The 22,558-nt window shown below is 38.5% G+C and overlaps 1 protein-coding gene across 2 annotated transcripts in view; it reads left to right on the forward strand.

The window, feature by feature from the left end:
- The window catches only part of LOC126809967 (glutamate receptor ionotropic, kainate 2), a 159,293-nt gene that overhangs the window by 91,513 nt on the left and 45,222 nt on the right, over positions 1–22,558 (forward strand). The window contains exons 1-2 of one of the 2 annotated variants that reach the window (XM_050534846.1): positions 15,610–15,726; positions 19,970–20,161. In XM_050534846.1, the coding sequence (XP_050390803.1) occupies positions 20,074–20,161 (88 nt within the window). In that variant the 5' untranslated portion in view covers positions 15,610–15,726; positions 19,970–20,073. Of the gene's footprint in view, positions 1–15,609; positions 15,727–19,969; positions 20,162–22,558 lie in introns of those variants that run through there. The other variant, XM_050534845.2, reaches the window with a different exon arrangement.

The raw sequence follows: 22,558 nt of genomic DNA on the forward strand, positions 1-22,558 counted from the left end.
TACAACATCTAACGAACTCCCGTTATTTAAACCGACGGGTTGTAATTTCAATATTTATTTCTCAAAATATTTAGATTGGACATGCCATATTCAACCTCCTTGAATGGATTTAATCTGGTTAGTAGTCGAGCTGGAATTACATTCTGTGTTTTAATGCCCCTGTTTTGTAATTTAGTTGTCTGTTCATAACGCTGTGTTGCTTTTCTATTTAAAATGTTATTGGGATTTTAGGGTTCGTTTCCCCGGTGAACAAACTCAGTAAAAAATAATTATGATGACATTAAGTTCTTAAGATCAAAATGTTCACGTTTCAATTCAGATATAAAGATTGGTTCCCCAAGTCAGTAGACTGCTAGTAATGTTTGAATTCATTATTATGCAAATAATATTAGGATACAACATATATATTACATTTAGACAGATTACATCCAGAACAACATCTACAACAAAACATATATATTACATCTACAGCAACAGATACAACGCAACATATAGTACATCTAGAGCAACATATACAACATAAATGCCACATCTAGAGCAACATATAGTACATCTAGAGCAACATTTACATTACATCGGGAGCAATCTGATTAAAATACAGATCTATATTTCGATGACTTCTACTATATGAACATCTGACCGTTTGTTGTGGAAGGTCGCTTAAGAGGTCATAGACCGACTTTTGACTCTGTTACGTCAACCATTTGATTAACCAATCAACGTTGATGTTTCTAGTGTGCTACCTTCAGTTTCGTGCACCTCATGCCAAAAGCTCACCGTAACAAACCGTTTCATTGGCCAATCCCTCACATCACCCAGAACGCGACGGGTTATGCACGACCTTTCTGGGCCAACACCGGGAGCTAGTCCGAGACCTCCTGGTTAGCTAGCCTGCATCGTACTCACTGAGTCACCGCGGCTCCTAAATTATATAGACTATAATATCATATCCCATCATATATTTTGAATTCCAGAGGGATATAAACGGAAATAGACCTCATCTGTTTCGAGAAAAAATTCGATTTTTATCAGAGATAACGTTTAAAATCAGCAGACTGTAAAATTAAAGATATGATAACAAAAATTAATGTGATTGAAACATAAATATGACGTTTGTCACGTTTAGCCTGCATGCGCATATTTTCAAATATAATTCCCCAGGGTGAGGCTGCTTGCCCAAAAATGTTCTTTGGCAAATGGACCCCCCCAGGCTCCGACGCTTATGTAGGGTGTTAAACCACATTTTAGTTCATTTCATCTGTTGTTATGTGTTTTTAAATAGAGTTCTACACCCTTGGACCTCGGTGTTAAAGGGACAATAACACTCTTGCTGGCTTGACAGCTCCAGAAAATAGAAAAATAGCCTTATTCTGAGTACTAGATGTGTTAGTGTCTTATCTGTTGTGAAAATTATCCATTAAATCCTATTTTACTTGTCCAGAGGGTTCACAAATATTTTTAAATCTAAGTCAGATTTAAAAAGCTTTACTTCAGGCTTTTCAAATCATTTAGTTGAATTTTTCCAATTTTTTAAATTAGGTGTGTTAAGATGAAATTTGTATCATCAATTAATTGGAATATTGTAAAATAGTACAAATTGTTGACCAGAATAAAGATTGGGACATATAATTCAGTTACAAAATTTAACAAGAGAGGTATTGAACCTTTAAGTCCTATACAGACACAAAATAGAACAACTTATACGCTCTCAGCAAACAGATAAACATACAATCATATCGCAACTTCACAAATCCCGATATATAATTCTTTTAAAGAAAGAATTTTACACGGTTGGACATTGGTGTCCCATCCGCACGATTCGACATTAATATATACGCGCGGTCAGGTCTTCAGAAATAGTTGTCACCCTTTAGCCGAGCCAGTATGATAATGTCGAATCGTGCGGGTGGGACTAAACACCAAGGTTCAACCGTTTAAAACTCTTTTTTAAAAGGATTATATATCGGGATTTGTGAAGTTGCGATATAATTGTATGTTTATGTTTGTCGATAGCGTATAAGTTGTTCTACTTTGTGTTTGTATAAATGGACGCAGACCACCATTAAATTTCACCATCTAGATAGTTGGTCTATTTATAATAATTCTCTCCCTGTCTCTTTTCTCCCCTTTTGCATTTCTGTTGATTTTTTACTCGAGAATGGACAAAGAGTGTTTACATTAACACCTTCTGCCAGGTTTTGGTAAATATTCATGATTTTGAGGCGGAAGGATAACGGGGTTATCAGATTGGCTACGGTGATTATGTACGGCAATTAGTTACATGTTTTTAGTATGCTTCTTCAAGTTTGTGTATCTCAAAATTTTCGTGGTCAACCTCATACAAATTTTAGTGCAAAGACATGACCATTTATTCCTCTGCCTGTAGTGAAAAGCAATGAGCCGAACGAAAATTTGGGGAAAAGTTGGAGGTGGGCAAGGAGGCCAAAATTAACATTGAAGTCAATGGGGAAATTAATGGTGGTCTGCTCCCATATTGCCCTTTTCATTTTGTGTGTTATCCCCCTTGTCAATTGTCAATTGTGAACGAAATTCTGTGTCCTGTCACTGTTTTGATTGTATTTACACCAATTAATCATGGCATTCTATTTTTTTCCATTAAAGTTATCCCCCTTGTGAAAATTTAATATACTTATTCCCTGATATTTTCGTAACCTAATTAAGTAAAGTTGTCTCCCTTGTGGAAAATTTAATATACTTATTCCTTGATAGCCTTGTATATCTTTTAGTGTAGTCTTACCCCTTGTGGTCGTTCAGTTTGCAGCCATTCTGAAATTATCGGTACGCCTTTTACATTCTGTCCTTTTTATCAATCAACACCGCCTCCATTGGGAAATTTTAGTTACGCTATGTAGAGTCCAAAAACTGTCCACGTGTCAATTGCATTTTATGGTCTTGGCAGAAATCTTGAGTTATAATCTAATTTGTTTCCTCGCTGTCAGCTTGAAACCAATTTATATTTGTTCTAATAAGATCTTCGGTTTTTAATAGCCCTTTCTCAATTTGAATTGTTAGATAATTAAATAATTCCATTTGAATTCTCACTGGGGAGATGATTATTGAGAAAGAATGGGATATCGTGTCGAGTAGGTGTTACTCAAGATGAGTATAGGGATGGATGGACACGTGTGCTTTATTTTCCGTCGTTTGGAACCAGAAATAATACGTATTACTTAGAAGATGTCCGATGTTTGATGATAGTTGAAAATATCATTCGAAAATTCAAAGTTCCCTGGAAGAGCCGGGTTTAGGCCTTCAGGGTGCGGGCACTTCAGGTAGTGGGGCTTCTCAACAAAATTACATAACATAATCTTTAAATGACATTTAGCGATTGAACATAATATAACACAACACAGTTCTATGGATATTAATCACTATATTATATACACACGACGTTTAGACAAGAATTCACTGGTCGTTATCAAGTATACAAAAATGTTACACGTTACTCAATTCATTAAAGATACATTATGGGAGATCAGATAAAGAGCTGGCAGTTCTCACTATAATAGTTTTAGCGATTGAATTTTCGGCCTAGCCTCGATCATCATTACTAAAGTCAGTATGATAAAAGAACATAGTTTCGATTATCCATTTCATGATTAAATTATGAATGGAAGTCAAACAAGAAATCGGAACCTAGTCAAATAACCATCGCAGGCTAGCGATGCCATCGAAAGTTGATTTTGGTATGGATAGGTTAATTAATGTCTAATTAATATTTTATATAACATTTCAGGCCCGAAGAAAGACCTGCAATAGGCAGATTTAGCTCTTGGATAATGTATGTTTAAGTACGTGTAATTTGCCTCTATAGGACGTTTGAACCAAATACTTAATTCAAGATATAATATGGTTGCAAGGACCATACTATTACACTGCACCACTGTGGTTTAGTATGATAAATCGAGAACTTAACAACAGAACGAGAAAAAGACGAAACAATATTAACATATTTTTAACTAATGTTTCCAATCCAGCAGTCTAGGAATGGAGATAAAATTGTGAATTGTTTGTATTTCATTCTTTCAATATTTCACTATTCATTCAATTAAACTCTTCTATTATTCTTATGTTTCTATTAATCCTTCATTGTTAATTAGGCGTTAAGCTACTAATCTAATGACAGCTGACACATTAACGACTTTAATTACCATCTTATTGTTTTTATTTTACTGTTGTATTTTCTCGTGTTGGACTATTTTCGTTTTCACTTAGAAATAACAGTAAATATCCGATATTACAAGAGAGAAAAAAAACGAGAGAAACTTTCATTTGGACCAATCTGGTTAAAACACAGATCCTATTTCGTTTCGTTTTGGAAGAGTTGTTATGATTGACGTGTTCTGGATGGTGTTAGAGATTAGCCAATGAAACGGTCTGTTACGGCGAGCTTTAGGTGTGTTTTGCACGGAACTGTGGGCAATCCATTCGAAACATCAATGCTGATTGGTTAACCAAATGTCTGACGTCATAGGTCAAAAGCAGCTTGTATGACCTCTGACGCGACCTATCGCTACAACTTGTCAGAACTTTATGTAGTGTAGGCCATCGAAAATACTACAAAAACTAAAACGAAACGAAATATAGATCTGTATTTTAATCAAATTGTATTTAGACAATAATACGAGAAAGATCCACTTCAACAGATCTATTAAAATTATTATGAATTATCATCCACTGTTAAAACTATTCAATCATCTCATATACCGTGGCAAAATAAATCAATTCATGGAAGTGATAACCAAACTTCAGGATGAAAATGCTTATCCCCTCTCCAATGAACATTTCTTAACATGTAAATGGCGTGTAAATGAAAGTTAAAGTGCGATTTCTTGTTGGTCGTTGAACCATTTCGGCTGTCTGGGTTATCCCGTTTGGGAATTCAACTTGGACGCGTACTCTTTAACTTTTAATCAAATAGTGCTTGTTCATTAAGAGTGGGTGAGAGAGAGAGAGAGAGAGAGAGAGAGAGGGGGGGTAACGTCCACTCGACACAAACTAGCTTATTTCAGGACTAACACATGGTTCAATTTTATTGCAATAATTCGCTTGCGCGTAGGGGTTTTCAGCAGTGGGAGGAAACCGGAGGACCCGGAGAAAACCCACGAGGTTGTGGGCGATAACTCATTTTTATCAATAAAAATCGAGGCCAAGATTGTATCTAATCTATTTAGTAACTAAAGGTTTCCAATACAGATACTGGTAGTTTAAACATTAGCAATACAACGAGTTGTTTTTATTATTTATATTTTCAAATGATAGTGAAATTATTGTCAGATTAAACGACCACCGGTTGATTGATTAAAACGACTACCAGATTCACAGTAATTCTCTCATTGTCTTTCATTCCATTGGGACTCACTGAGTACCCGTATATTTCCTGTTGGTCCAGACTATATTAGTCTTGATCAGTCAGGCACTAAACTAGCCTTTATAAAGCCATGTAAGTAATTTTATGGTAAATGAGTTTTTAAAGAGAAACAGATTGTATAAGATGAATAATGAGAAAATAAGTCGAATCATATCCTGGCTAAAGAGGCATTATAACGGTCACCATAATATCAATCTATGTAATATATTCCAAGACACTGGATCCTCCCTGGTTGTACGTGACAAGGGGTAGGGTCCAGTTTTCTCCCCTGCTAAAGACTCCTACGCGCAAGCGTATTATTAAAATAAAATTGAACCATGTGTTAGTCCTAAAATGACCTAGTTTGTGTCGAGTCGCCGTTAAACGCCCCCCCCCCCCCTCTCTCTCTCTCTCTCTCTCGACACTACCTAATTATAGAAGTAATTAGTGTTAGCTGTATGAACTCCCCAAATAAGAAGTGGTATAAGGTGGTTTGTTGAATCGTATGTTAATAATTACAATCCAGTCGCTAATACTATTTTAATACTACCCGTTTCTTTTTAATGCTGTTTTTGGGGCTGGTTTACATCATGGGGTTTGTCATTTAGTCTCTCTCTCTCTCCCTCTCGGACACCTGTTACCACTGTTCGTCGAATATTTACACTATTTTGCCTATATTGTTTTTTAGGACTTCAAATTTTGTGTAATGGTTCGAAATGTTCGTACTTGGTTTTACTCTCTCTCTCTCTCTCTCCCCCTCTCTCTCCCTCTCTCAAATATAGATGTTCATTAGAGAAGGTGATTTACCAAGCTACCGGGAAGCACCACCAACAGCCAGATACCGTGCCCTTGGCACCACCTGTTAGTCCAATCGCCTTTCATCGTAGTTACCATACAATAATATAGTAATGTAATGATTTAATTATGTCTCGGTTAGCCATTCATGACCATGGGAACGAGATCAAATAGTCTAATAATAATTGGCTAAATAGTTCATTATTAAATGATGATTTACTAAATGTATTCAGTGACTGTCTGTTCATATGGAGAGTGATATAATACAATGGAATCGATTTAACAGATCACCAACGACAATAATTGTGTATCTTCACTTAAACCTCGTATTGATAATGAGACCACGAGAACTTGGTTTAACGTCTAGTGTGAAGCCTGTATTGGAATTGTACAGCGCAGAGGACGCGTATGACTGGTCCTGATGTCCATTGACTCGAGGGCGGGGTTGGATGGCCGAATGTTTAGCGCATGCGCGTTGTGTCATAATTGGCGTGGTATCGATTCCCCGGTTGTACGTGACAATGTTTACCTGGGTGACATTGGAACTTAATGGGGTATTAATTTAACTAGGTCATTTTGTGACTTATATGTGGTAGATTGTTATTTCAATAATTCGCAGAGAAAACCCACGAAGTTAGGCGGGCGACCACGTACAAACTTTTTGAGTCAAAACCACGCCTCTTGAATCAATTACAGACAACCTTATGATCTAAATTGCGAGCGTTAGATCACTCCGCCCCACCCGCCATCTCTTACTCAACAAATATACCTTTTAGCAGTTCCACGACATGATAAACCCATGATTTCATTGAAGCGAAATTCCAGCAACTCGCCCATCCTTTCAGGATACACGGCCTGATTTCGTTGAAACTGATTCAACTCATAACTGATTAGCTCAGACAACTAGTATGTTCCATGATGACTGTTGCCAACAGCAACTATTCCTTTAATCTGTAATCCAATAAACGAAAGCCCGCCAATATTGGTACCAGAAGCAGTAGTGGCACGTGCGGTATTCTGACAGTAGAAACCCCTGTGGATTAAACGTGTGTTACTAATTATAACTATGGTATATAAACCGTTATATATACTTCCTATATTCACGTGCAATGTATTCTAAACATCTCGAAGAAAGATGGAAAACACCTGGATTACATTGTCCGCCATGTTGCGGAATTCCCGGGGATATGGTAATGATGTGTTATATAGTGTATACACCCATCGAGACCGAGTATCAACGACCGCTGAACAAAGATGTTATTCCACAGTACTATACGTTCAAGGCACCTTTTTAAATATTTGCACTCATGAAATGTAATAGCAGGTACTTTCAAGAAACATACCCGACCAGTGTCTGAATATTTGCTGTTAGCTATTCACATTTTAATGGATGATAAGAGTTAGAAACACTGCTTTAAATGGGAAATATAGGGTTATGGGGAAATTATATGAGACCGTGGTTTTAAAGTAGCAATTCAAGCCGCTCGGTGTCATTTAGGGGCAGTGCCTATTTTTTCCCCATTTTTTTTTACGCTAAAATGAACCTAGGTTGATTATTTTTATTAAGGAAAATCAAAACCAAACTATCAACTTTAAATAATGTTCCGTCTTGTATTCAATTAAATTAAAAGAAATGAATGAAATGAAATGGGGTTTAACGTCCTACTGTTCTGCTCCTAAACTGGGATAATGAAGACGGGCATACGCCATACAGTGTGCTATGAGGGAAATTTTGCCTGGACAGCATCACTACGGCCTACTCTTATATCGAATTCCAACTGTCAAGGGATCTTTTACGAGCACGTCAATGTGTACACGGAACCTCGGTTTTTCGTCCCATTCGAACGACTAGACAGCTGTCCTTGTCAGACCCTCCGTCCTGCATCACTGACAAGGGGGAATCACGCCGGAAAATTTGGATGAACTTTGAATGAAATGAAAGCTCATCAAATATTTTTTTAACGAAAGTTATAGGTGGTGTCGTCGACAAATTTTCAATTTATCGTAAGTTTGTAAATACTGAACAAAATGGAACCATTTTTATACTGATATCCCTTTTAGAGATTCAACGTTCAGATGGGGGTGGGGGGTGGTGAGAAAAGGGGTGTAACATCCACTCGACACAAACAAAGTCATTTCGGGACTAACACATGGTTTAATTTTATTTCAATAATTTGCGTGCGCGTAGGAGTCGTAAGGAGTGGGAGGAAACCGGAGAACAGGGGAAAAACTCCTCCTTGTCACGTACAACCGTGGAATCGAAACCACGCTAGTTGACTCAATGACAGATAGTATGATACAGCGCGCTCGTGCTAACCACGTGTTGGAATTCTACGAAGCGCAAGCAGAAACGCCGCTGCCTCAAAACAACGGTCTCTATAAAATTGTATTCAATCCAATCTGTGCTTATTAGTATTCATTTCCTGTAAATGGCGAATAAGATATTCAGTTCCCAGAAATCATTGTACATTTTTATCTTCAAGATGTCTCTTTTTGAGATAGTATTATAACTGAATAATTGAAATTCGTTCCGCCAACTGTTCGTCTCCATGCCATATTATAAGACGGATATTAAATAACTTCCTAAATTTGTACAAAAGATGACTAAAAATGTCTTTTGTTGAAATTCGGTCCGCCAACTGTTCGTCTCCATGCCATATTATAAGAAATATATTAAAAAACTTCCTAAATTTGTACAAAAGATGACTACAAACGTCTTTTGTTAAACGAGATGTAATTTCCTGTAATTGGGTGAAATTAATTTAACTTCCGCCATATAAAACATCATGTGTCACAGTAGGATATTTTATGAGTGTAAAGAGATTGACATTTTCTTTGGCATGTTCAAGTCTAATTTGGAAATTAAATTCATTGTTCTTGATAATTTAAAGGAGCTAAGTTGCTAATATTTGGGAGTAGAAATTGACACAAATGGGTCGCAACGCATATAATGATGTAATATGAATGTATATAAACTGATTTACATTCAATAGATTCCGTTTTTACTGTAATTTCAAATCAGTTATGTTCGGCGAAATACGCAAGAAGTCTCAATCGAATGGCAATCTCTAGCTTCTGGTTATTCCAGTCTACACCGATGTTAATTATTGCGCATGCTCCCCAGATAAGAATATAGCTTCACCGTTTGACATGATTCGTGGAATATGTCTAGCCGCGTTCTTCGAGTCCCTTGTTACAAATAGGTCTGAGACGCATTATGGTACACGATTCGTGTACCAATGGTAAAATGTTAATTATGTCTTAAATATTGGATATCAGAGGCCCATCTTTTTCTGGTAAGATCACAACATCAATGTTGATTTAAATTGACAAATAATTCGTGTTTTCAATGTCGACGACTTTGGATGATATTGAGTTAGAGACTTAGCTAATTTAATACTGTTATTCGCCTAGCCGACTAAATGGGGAGCCAAGGTGGTTCAGTGGATAAGACGTTGGCTCGCTGCTAACCCAGAGGTCCCGTGTTCGATCCCTGTGTTGGCCGCGAGTTGACCTGACAAGGGGCAACGTATAATCGTTCAGGTGGGACATTGGTGTGCACGTTCAAGAGCCTTTGACAGTTAGAATTCGATATAACAGTAGGTCGTAGCGCCGTTGGCCGGGCAAACTTTCCCTGTATCGCGTAGCACACTATATGGCGTATGTCCGTCTGCATTAGCCTAGTAGTGGCAGAATACATGTAGTTGGACGTTAAACCCCATTTCATGTCATATCTCTAGTCTTTATCGTCCAGTAATTATATTCTGTATAATTTAGTCCTTATCGTCCTGTGAGTATTTTCTGTGTAATTTAGCCTTTTTATCTGCTGGTTGGTTTTAGCTACCCATTTCATTGATAACCAATAGAGGTTTGAGCGAGTAGAATTGTTTTTTATTGTATGGAATTTGTTGGCATCATTTGTTGGCTATCATTACTCAGATGTCACGTTCCTGTAACAAATAACACTGGTGGTTGATATACCCAATCAACAAGTCGGCTAGTGTCGTGGTTCGTACATTTTCATGTATTAAAAGTAAAATACGGTTAGATCGAGGGTAGGGCCCCCCTCCCCCCACCCCATCCAAGTGAAAAATTTTAAACGTCATCGTAGACTCGATTGTCTACCTAGCAAAAATTAGTAAGTATTGCCACTGGTTGTCGGAATTAAAGTAGTGAATTTTGATCCCAATTATTTAATTCCAATCCATTTCTTACCTTGGTATTATTGTATCAATATTGGCTCTCTGAATCCTCTGCCAGAGCTAACTCGAATTTGGTATATTTCAGTCTATTAAAAACGGAAATATTGTCCGCCCCGGGTTACTAATACGATTCACGTGCTGGTAGATATTGTCGTCTGTTTGATATTATACGAGGTGTGAGGTCAAACTTGCACGCGAACTATACCATATCATGGCGGGAAAGTGGTACCGTCTTTATGTGGATCCAGATTGCAACCGTTCTTTGTTTTACTGTTGTATTCTAGAGTATTTCTCTTTTGACTTGCGGGAGGCCTTAGGCTCAGTAAGTAAGACGAGAGAGAGAGAGAGAGAAAGAGAGAGAGAGAGAGAGAGAGAGAGAGAGATGGGTTTAACGTCCACTCGACACAAATTAGGTAATTTCGGGACTAACAATACATATTGTTCAATTAATTTTATTCCAATAATTCGCTTGCACGTAGGGGTCTTTAGCAGTGGGGGGGGGGGGAAACCGGAGGACCTGGAGAAAACCCACGAGGTTAGACGGGCGACCCTACTCCTTGTCAATCTGCTACTTAAGAATTGTAATGGATTTGTTGATAGAGATAGTCAATAAACGATTATACAAATGTATTAATAATGCGTCGTAAACAAATCCGTGGTGTCCCGATAGACGTCCACTGACACAAACTGGGTCATTTGGTCCATCCAATCCCCCCAGCTCTATAATAAACAAGAAATATTATGAATTTGACATTGAAGCCAGTCTTGACAGAATTACTAAGCTGACTCCCTATAGCAATATATTTACGCCAGACATATGAACTAGTCAACTGAAAATGTCCATGGTCTATCTCAAAGAAGCTTTGAGCAACAAGCAATGCCGTGTGTTGTTTTATGTGTGGTAAAAAAAAAGTGTCTTACTAATCAGATCTTCTGTTCGATCCCCGCTGTTGGTCGTGGGCGTTCCTCGGGACTTTCCGGTCTAGTTATCCGCTGTTTATCGTAGAGGATGGGAGGGACTGGCAATGAACATTTTCATTCTGATGGTACGATGAACCCAGGCCCCGCGTGTTACCTTTGTAGTACGTTAAAGATAACCCTAAATCGAATTAAGAGTAGGGCGCAACGCTAGTGTTATGGGCAAATGTTACCTATATACCCCTGGGGATAAGAAATTGGCTCGCTACCCGTGTTTGATCCCTGCGTCGGTCGAGAAAGTTCATCGGGATTTTGCGGCACGGAGGGCCTGACAAGGGACGACGTATAGTCATTCTGATGGGACTGGTTCCCTCTTGTCAGTGGTGCAGGACGGAGGGCCTTGCAAGGGACGACTTATAGTCGTTCTGATGGGACAAAAAACCAAGGTCCGGTGTACAAATTGGTGTGCACATTAAAGATCCCTTGGCAGTTGGAATTATATATAAGATCAGGCCGCAGCGCCGCTGTCCGGGCAGAATTTACACCCCATATCAAACTGTGTGTCGTATTCCCGTCTTCATTTCGTTTGCTGCAACAGTTCTGTTCTGTTGAGCAAGTGCCATTGTTTTATTTTTATCCAGTAAACCTAGTAGTTCCTAGTATTCTTCTGGAGAGAGAGAAAAATGGGGTTTAACGTCCACTCGACACTAGGTCATTTCCGGACTAACATATGGTTTAATTTTATTTCAATAATTCGCTTGCGTGTAGGAGTCTTTAGCAGGGGGATGAAACCGGAGAACCCGGAGAAAACCGACGAGGATGGACAGGCGACCCTACTCCTTGTCACGTACAACCAGAGAATCGAAACCACGCCAGTTGACTATTCTTCTGGAATGTTTGATGAACCCGTATAGCTTACAACATTATTTTTTACTTTATACGCAGTTAAAGAAGACCATGCAAATCTAACAAAATTATTTTGCACATTTGCATATAATCTGTGTTACAGCAAGCAGTGTTTTTCATGTTTAACAATCAAATCTAAATTCAAGAATTGCAGCCAAATAATGGGCATCTCTAGTTACCGATCAACACTTGTTATCGTCTGCGACAAGACCATTTCTTGTGGGCTTGATTGAAAGATTGTTATTCAGAAACATGTGCGTCCGCAGCGTCAACAGCCAGCATAAAGGATAACCCTAGTTGACGGAGCTGCTGTACGTGCCAATTCCTAACAACCCACTGACATCGAGACAGTGTGGATGATTCTGTTTTTTAACCAGAGCTCTCAACAATCCAGTAATTCTTTCAAGTATAGTATATAATTAGACTCTTTGACCTAGTCTACTGAATAAGCTACAAAGTTAACCACAATGGGAACAAGTCGTGACAATCAAGTCTAGAAATCTCAGCTTTTTTATGATGATTAAATGCTGGTAAATGGCGGCATCAAAATGATTCTTAATCACGTTCCGTTGAATCAATAATGTTTCACTTGATTGACCCAAAATGGGTGATAAAATTGGGTTCAACTTTATTTGCAGTTCATAAGGATTAGTGCTAGGATCGCCGCATTGTGGACACAGGAGGCAATGAATCAGGCTAAGCAAGTTGTACTCGAATGTGTTCTTTTTATGTTATAACTGTTTGAGTTGATTGCTTGATAGTAGATTTATAGGGGGATTAATTCCGAGTGGTTTCAAGGCCAGGATGCTCGTCATAAAAGACTTGTTTGGTGATAAAAACGAGGTTATTACACTAGCGGCACTAAAACGAGAAAACTGTTCTGACATGAACTGTTTTGTGTCAGGCTTCGTTTGCTGCAGGGGAGCAACGATGACTCAGTGAGTAAGACGCTGGTTCGCTAGCCTGGAGGTTGCGTGATCGCCCTCGGTGCTGTCAGAGAAAGTTCGTCGTGATTTTTCGGCGTGGTTTCCCCTTGTTAGTGGTGCAGGATGGAGGGCCTGACAAGAACAGCTGTCTTGTCGTTCGGATGAGACGAAAAACTGAGGTCCCGTGTACACATTGGTGTGCACGTAAAAGATCCCTTGGCAGTTGGAATTTGCTGTCCGGGCAAAATTGCCTTCATAGCACACTGTGTGGCGTATGCCCGTCTTCATTAGCCCAGTAGGGGGATAGAGTCACCCAGGCTTCAACCAGCAACATAAATAATTATCAAGATTAAATTAAAAACACTTATATGGATATACTACTTCTGAATTTATTAACATGTTTCGATACACATACAGATATCGTTATTATTTGCTTGATAACGATATCTGTATGTGTATCGAAACGTAGCATGTTAATAAATTCAGAAGAAGTATATCCATATAAGTGTTTTTAATTTGTGAAATCTACCTCTATATGTCTTACAAGAATTATGAAGATGTTGTAATACAATAAGTTTTTCATACTGTTACTGAGCCATCTATATTCAGCTATCGTTTTACTTATTGTATAAAAACTTAATGTATTGAGTGTATCTAGATTTATAGGTCATAGCTATTAGCCTTGTGAGAATGTGTCAAGGTCAATTATTAATGTTAATTGATTACATATTAATGAACTTGTATGAAACTAATGAATCGAACCACACTGTAACATGTGTTGACTGACAAAACGTACTAACACTGTTTCTTCTGACTTCACACATTCATTAAATTAATCCACCGGGGAGTTAAAAGTATTAGCCTATATAACTAGATTACCTAAAATTATTATACGCCCAAATGGAAATGTGGTCGTATATTGCCGTCGCCCCCGCCCGTCCGTCCGTCCGTCCGTCGTCTGTCCGCCGGTCCGTCCGTCCGTTGTTTGCATTAGCCTATTTAATTTCAAGAACTTCCGTTAATTTCTCCCGGAGTTATGGCCCTTGTTTCACTTTGTTGCACGCCCTAACGACAAAAGTTATCAACCGATCTGTATGAAATTGATATGCATCATTTAAATTCGTCAAACCAAGAAACCTATTGAATTTCAGCAATTTCCGTTAATTACATCTAGAGTTATGGCCCTTGTTTCACTTTGTTGAATCTTGTGAACGCTCTAATGACAACAGTTATCATTCGATCTGTTTGAAATTGATATGCATTATTTAAATTAGTGACACGAAGAGGCCTATTGAGTTTCAACAATTTCCATTAATTACGCCGTGAGTTATAGCCCTTGTTTCACTTTGGTTTACCCTGTGAATGCTTTAACGACAAAAGTTATTATCCGATATGTATGAAATTTATATGTATCATTTAAATTCGTAAAACAAAAAAGCATTGAATTTCAGCAATTTCTGTAGATTACTTCCAGAGTTACGGCCCTTGTTTTATATTTTAGAACCTTGTGAACCCTCAAACGACGAAAATTATAATGTTATTTGCATAAAACTGTCTATTAAATTCCCCAAATTACTTACAAAAGAATAAATATGCGACAAACCTTGTCGACCGTCGGACGATTTAGCTGCTGTTGGTGTATGTTTTGTTGCCTGACAATCTTTCATTACCTCACTTTTTGTAGTACGTTATTTATACATAAATAAAATATCACTTAAATGACGACGAGCGACTCTAATGTTTTGAAATTCCGAAATTTCAGTGGTCAGCTTATTAAAAAAAATGCTAGAAAATAGGCCTCCAGATTTCAATTACACTTTTACACAAATTGTTAAAGATACATTATTGAAGTTTAGATAAAGAGTTGGCAGTTCTCACTATAATAGGCAAATTCCTCCACCGAGATATTAGTCTTTGAATTTTAGCCCTAGCCTCGATCATTATTACTTAAGTCAGTACAATAAAAAACATAGTCTCGATTATTCATTTTTGGATTAAATCATCAATGAGCGTTGAGCAGCAAATCGGGTTCAAATCCAGAGAAAACCCGACACATAAGATGGCACTGAGGGTTGATTAAGTTCTTTTCTTGTCAATAAATGTCTAATTAATAGTTTATATAACATTTCAGGCAATAAAAAAAAGACCTGAAATAGACAGATTTACCTCTTGAATAATGCATGTTTAACCACTGTAAGATAATGGCGTCTAAATCGTATTTTAATTTAAAAACAATCTAAATCTTGTTCTAATCATATAATCTCTTTAGATCCCCTTGATTAACTCGATCAATTGGTTTATAATTATATCACACAGACATGTTTAAAACTGTTTTAACAATAGACTAGTTTATAATCTAATATTACATAGTTATTGATACCCATCAATAGCTCACGTGATACACTGTTAACCAATCATATAACGGGCACCTTGTTTCAATTGACCAGTTAGCTGTAGTCCGTGTCATATAGCTGTTGTTACTATTTATTATCGACTGAATAACTTGTTTGCGATATCACACTCGATTGAAGCGGGCGATAAATTAATCGTATTAACAAACTCATGTGGAATTTATGTAACTTGTGTACTGTTAACATGTTCTTCTCAGGTGAGACTTATTTAATTTAAACAGAAAAATAATTTGGTTATATGAAAATCGGACGATTCGTAGAATTTACATGAACAGATATTTTGGTATAAGAGGGAGAAAAATTGGAATTCCGAGAAAAGTAGTTCGAAACGTTTTTTGAGGGGCATACTGTATGTTTGTCTTCATTAACCTGACTGAGAGGGAGAGAGAGAGAGAGTAACGTCCACTCGACACACACTAGGTCATTTCGGGACTAACATATGGTTCAATTTTATTTCAACAATTCGCTTGCGCGTAGGGGTCTTTACCAGTGGGAAAAAACCGGAGGACACGGAGAAAACCCACGAGGTTGGACAGGTGACCCCGCTCCTTGTCACGTACAACCGGGGAATCGAAACCATGCCAGTTGACTCAGTGACAGACCTTATGATACAGCGCACACACGCTAACCATTCGGCCATCCAATCCCTTTTTTTGGTATAAGTTAATTTTACATCCAGGTGATACGTGTTTAATTTAAAGAGACAAATAATTTTGTTTAAACGAAAGCCGGACGATTCGTAGGCGTTACATGAACAAATATTTAGAATGTTAATGGTAATTAATTTGAATATAAACGTTTATCGACCCGTGGCTCAAGTGAATGACAATATGTAATATTGTAACGATGGTTACATAGACTTCCTGTAAATACCCTGTCCATCGGCACTATTGTACATGTACTTAGAAAGCAGGGAAGTAGACATCGACAAACAAATAGTGGAGAGAGAGAGAGAGGGGGGGGGGTAACGTCTACTCACACAAACTATGTCAATATGAGACTAACTGGGGTGAGTGGGGATGAATGGTTACAGCGTGGGCGTTGCATCATAAGGCCTGTCATTGAGTCAACTGGCGGGGTTTCAATTCCCCAGTTGTACTTGACAAGGAGTGGTGTCGCCTGTCCATCCTCGTGGGTTTTCTTCGGGTCCTCCGATTTCCTCTCACTGCTAAAGACCCTCCCACGCGCTAGTGAATTATTGAAATAAAATAGAACGATAAAAAACACTGATTTTACACACTGACTTGCACGAAAATGAAAACAAAAATATAGCCGGCTGCTGAAACATCGCTCTCCGAGCAAAATTCTCCTACCTCACATTCCACACTTAAACCCCTGCCTTTCGAAAATGGCGTGTCAATATGCTGTTTACATAATATCCAACTGTTTCAAGTTAAAAAAAATAAAATAGTTTTGAATAGTTTCGTACCAATATGGCGCCTACGTTATATTTTACAAAAACAAAGACAAAAACCAATTTACATATGTTTTCAATGTGAACGGAATTATTATTTGAGACCTCTGTCAATGGCCGACTGTTTCAAGCGAGTAATTTAATATGGTTGACTTGTTCAAGTTGATTGGGTTCTTTATTTAAAGTCTGTAATTTAATCATGTTGATTTGTGTCGTTGCTAACGTTGTTCATTGCATTGTTTAACATCTGTCGAACTGTGTCAATAATTCAATACTGTTGTGTTGACATTTTGATAAAATATGTATTGAGAATAATGGCCGTCGCACTTCCTGTTATTATGCGTTTTGTTTACAAGTTTTGCACTTCTAGGATGAAAAAAACCTCTGAATATGGGAGTAAAAAACGGTTTGATTCGTGTGAAAATATTAGATTGTCGATCTCAAGTAACCTGAATATGAGCAAGATGGAAACCTATCTACATTAAAAAAAACAAAACCGGGGTGGATCCAGTGGGGGTGGGGGTGGGGGGGTGTACAACCCCCATCCTGCTTAGCTGCATAATCAAACAACACTTTATGAGAAGAGTGTAACGGTCGTGTGCTTTATCCTTTATCATCAGATGGTGGGATGGGATTGACATTCAAAGCGTGAAATAATGATATAGACTGTGTGATATCACAATTAATGCTTTGTATCAATGAAATTGAATCATAAATTGAACGTATTAATTCATTATAAAAACTGACATCAAACGGGGTGTTTGATTTCTCTCTTTAAAATCTCAATGTGTATGTATGCCTACGTAATTTAGAGACGATGGTGGCACCATGCATTGTCAACTGTCAAATTTCCTTAACAGAAGCCTGGCAAACTCCCTCCTGCAAAAATTCCTTTGATCCGCCCTTTGAAATGCACCGATAAAGTCCTAGAATCAACTCATTTAACCCCTCTGTTTTGAACTTCGCATGTAGCTGCTGTGAATTAAGAGTTTTTTTCTGCAAACATAGTTACCATAATAGACTCACTTATAAACAACAATTTAAATAGTTGACTTGACATCTATGCTTGACGCCGTGGGAATGCAGTATATATGTACATGAATTTCCCCACACCCCTGGATGTTTCTTTCCCACGACATGGAATGGATAGGGTTTAACGTCCTAAAGAGGTGGGGGTTTAAAGTCCACTCGACACAAACTAGGTCATTTCGGGACTAACATGTAGGAGTCTTTAGCAGTGGGAGGAAACCGGGGGACCTGTAGAAAACCCACGAGGTTTCACGGGCGAATCTACACCTTGTCATGTTCACAAGAGGGGAATCGAAACCACGCCGCTTGACTCAATGACAGACCTTGTTATTCCACGCTCACGCATTTAACCATGAGACCCCACCCCACCCGGGCTCATTAAATGAAATGAAATCAAATGGGATTGAACGTCCTACTGTTCTGCTGCGACAGGGCTAATAATGAAGACGGGCATACACCATACAGTGTGCTATGAATGAAATTTTGCCCAGATAGCGGCACTACGGCCTACTCTTCTAACGAATTCAAACTGCCAAGAGATCTTTTACGTGCACGGGACCTCGGTTTTTCGTCCACGGGCTCTTCAAATTCCAATTGTCAATGATCCCTTGGCAGTTGAAATTCGATATAAGAGTAGGCCGTAGTGCCGCCGCCCGGGCAAAATTTCCCTCATAGCACACTGTATGGCGTATGCCCGTCTTCATTAGCCCAGTATAGGAGCAAAGCAGTATGACTTTAAACCCCATTTCATTTTATTTATTTGCCCGACCAGCATCACTGACCAGAGGAAAAGCGACTGAGATTGTGTGCATCTTTCTCGGACAATATCGGGATTTAGCCCAGGGCCCATCCTGGTTAGCTAGTCAGGGTATGTTTACTTACCCCTGAACAACATATCGCCAGATAGCCTCGTATTAGGAACCTATGCACCAGTCGGTCTCGTTTTTGTAAAACTAGTCCCCCAAACAAAATCGATATGTACGCCCCTGAATGTCGTGTAGGGAGAGAGAGAGAGAGAGAGAGAGAGGGGGAGAGAGAGAGTGTGTGGGTTTAACATCCACTCGACACAAAATAGGTCATTTCGGGACTAACACACGACTCTATTTTATTTCAATAATTCGCTTGCACGTAGGGGTGTTTAGCAGTGGGAGGAAACCGGAGCACCCGGAGAAAACCCACGAGATTGAACGGGCGACTCTCTACTCGTTGTCACGTACAACCAGGGAATCGAAACCACGGCAGTTGACTCAATGACAGACCTTATGATACAACGCGTACGTACTAACCATTCGGCCATCCAACACCCACCCCCGGAATGTCGTGTAGGAAGAATGGTTAGAAACGTGACACAAATATCCCAAGAAAGATACAACTGAAACAAATCAGGCTGAAATAATAATAATCAAGTGTTAAACTCCAACAACTCACGCTCAAATCTCATTTCTAGTCTAGCTTTTAGTCTCCCGAGATCTTAATGTATCAGTTTATGAATATTTTATTTAAATATGATTACCTTTTTTTTTTATTACTGTCACATTATATAAAATCTGTAAAATGGCGATCAGAATATAAAACATTTAATTAACAGTGTCTGAAACAAAGTCCGGGTGATGGGAACGATTTGATTATATTTAGACAGAGTACTCATGTCCTGTTTGTCGATTGCAGATTCTACTCTCTGCAAGATCGTCATTTATATGTAAAAGTTTCTATTAAACTTATACATTTTGTGACGGATAATTTACAGCCTAAAATTAAATCGCTAATATTTCTGTTCAGAGTGAAGCAATTTGACTGAAATTTTCAGCATATTCTCTTTTTATTACCTATTATTTTGAACTATTACAGCGAGAACTGCCAGCTCTTTATCTAATCTTAACAAAAGCCTCTTAAATCAGTATTTTTCTTGTACCATTGAAAAGCAATACGAATAGGATAAAGCCTTGCATAGGACGTTAAACCCAATTTCATTTCATTCTATTTTTTGTCTTTTACAGATGGCAGAATAAATGGAATGTAAGTGGCGGAGAACATCGAAGTTGAGGAACGAGGAGCATCGAATATAAACGGGAATAGCCGAAGTTATTTGTAAACTGTCGGAATGTACCGGACTAGCGTGTTTTTAGGTGGAATTGTGTTTTACGTGTGTTTAAATGTCATTCATGGATTACCGGACAAATTAAGAGTCGGTAAGTAAAGTTATTTTAATTTTACCGGATAATTTTTTTTTTTAGAGTTTTCTTTCTTTTCAAGAGGGGGTTAAGTGAGTACGGTGGATAAGTGGCTAAGACTTTGGCTCGCTAGTCTGGAGGTCGGGTGTTCGATCCCTGCGCATTGGCCGAGAAAGTTCATCGGGATATTCCTGCGTGATTTTCTCTTGTCAACCTGGCAATGACAGCTGTCTAGTTGTTCGGATGGGACGAGAAATCGAGATCGCATGTACACATTGGCGTGCACGTAAACGATCCATTGGCAGTTGGAATTCGATATAAGAGTAGGCCATAGTACCGCTGCCCTGGCGCAATTTCCCTCATAGCACACTGTATGGGGTATGCCCGTCTTCATTAGCCCAGTCGGAGCAAAACAGTAGGACGTCAAACCCCATTTCATTTCTTTTTAAAAGATAAAACCCGACTTGTCATTTGGAATTGGACGAAGACTAGGCGGAAGAACCTCTTAACTAGCCCGGGGGTGTTGGATGGCCGAATGGTTAGCGCGTGTGCGTTGTATCATAAGGTCTGTCATTGAGTCAATTGGCTTGGATAGATTCCCCGTGACAAGGAGCCTGTCCAACCTCGTGGGTTTTCTCCGGGTCCTCCGGTTTACTGCTCTTGCTAAAGTAAATTATATAAATAAAGTTGAACCATATGTTAGTCCCGTAATGACATAGTTTGTGACTAGTGGACGCTAAACCCATCTCTCTCTCTCTCTCTCTCCCTCTCTCTCCCTCTCTCTCTCATTATTCCTATTGGTGCAGGCAACACAACTTCCCTTCCTAAACGATTAGTATTTACATTAATTGGTGTAAGACCAGCAGGACCCAATATCCCTTTACACTATTGTGTCACGGACCGTTAGTACGGGGTTAGTTTTATTAGGCTACAATTGCTTGTATCCTGTACAATAACAATTCCTAACAATCTGGGAATATTAATAAAACATCTTGATATCGCCATCTGAAAGATAATTGCTAATAATGCGAGTCGCTTCAACTGATAAAATCACGCAACAGTAATCCCAACTAAGGACCACCCGTGACTTTTCTTTTTAAACATTTCCTTGCTAAACAAATCCAAACGTTGAACGTTTCTCGTTACGTACAAATTAACTCAGCAGCATCTTGGATCTTGATATTTTATCTGTAGGTCAATCTTATTAAAACACAGATTATGTATCGTTTCGTTTTACTTGTCTTCACAACACTAGCATCTGGTTAATGGGAGGGATTAACCAATGAAACGGTTTGACGCAGTGAGTTCTTGGCGTGCGATGCACGGAACTGTAGGTAAACCACTAAAAACGTCAACCCTGGTTGATTAATCAATATCTGACGTCATAGGGTCAAAAACCGCTCGTTTGATCTCTGACGCGACCATCCACTACAGCCAGGAAGATCTTCTTGCAGTGTGGGCCATCGAAAGTATAAAAAAAACGAAACGAAATATCGATCTGTATTTTAATGCGATTGTCTGTATGTTGGGTATTCTTTCGATTATCTATAGATTTCTTGCTGTATATCCGTTTCTCCTTGGAAAATCCACCATAAATTTGAACCCTTTAATTGGAACTATTCTCTGACGTGGTTTCCCCTTGTCAGTGGTGCAGGACAGACATGTCAAGGACAGCTCCGAGGTCACGTGTATACATTGGTGTGCACGTAAAATATTCCTTGACAGATGGAATTCGATATAAGATTAGGCCATATTAGCGCTGTCCGGGCGAAATTTCCTTCACAGCACACTGTATGGCGTATGTCCGTCTTCATTAACCCAGTATAGGAGCAGAACCGTAGGACGTTAAACACCATTTAATTTCAATTTGAACTATCAATTTATTACGGCCTAATCCACGCTAATATGTACCAACATTTAATTATCAAAACATAATCGAAATCTTAACGCTAGATAATCTCCCAGATTGGATTCAATAGGATTTTATTAAACAAAACAAAACAGGCCTATCATTTCTCCTCGCTTACAACAAAATGGCGTCGACCTTATTACATAGTTAACATGTCTTTGTAAATAATGAACGGAATTGAACCATTTTTGGGGCGATATTCCTATTAGAGATTCATCTTTTAAAATATTGTAGTTTGCAAGCTTTTCCTATTATTTATAAAAAAAATGACGCAGTGAGCCTTTAAAATGTACAAGTTTAAAATATGTTTGAAGATGGGTTTATAACACAACCTATTGGTATTATAAACACAATTACATAATTTGGTATCGAGACAACTCGGACTAGCGACCACTCGGACAAAGACTGGTCGGACCAAAAAGGAAACCGGTGGGACCAAAATACAGACCACTCGGACCAACCCAACAAGACCATTCGGTCCAATCCAAAGGACCACTCGGGACAAT

Source organism: Patella vulgata, chromosome 2 (genome assembly GCF_932274485.2).
Source record: "Patella vulgata chromosome 2, xgPatVulg1.2, whole genome shotgun sequence".
NCBI classification, from domain to species: domain Eukaryota; kingdom Metazoa; phylum Mollusca; class Gastropoda; family Patellidae; genus Patella; species Patella vulgata.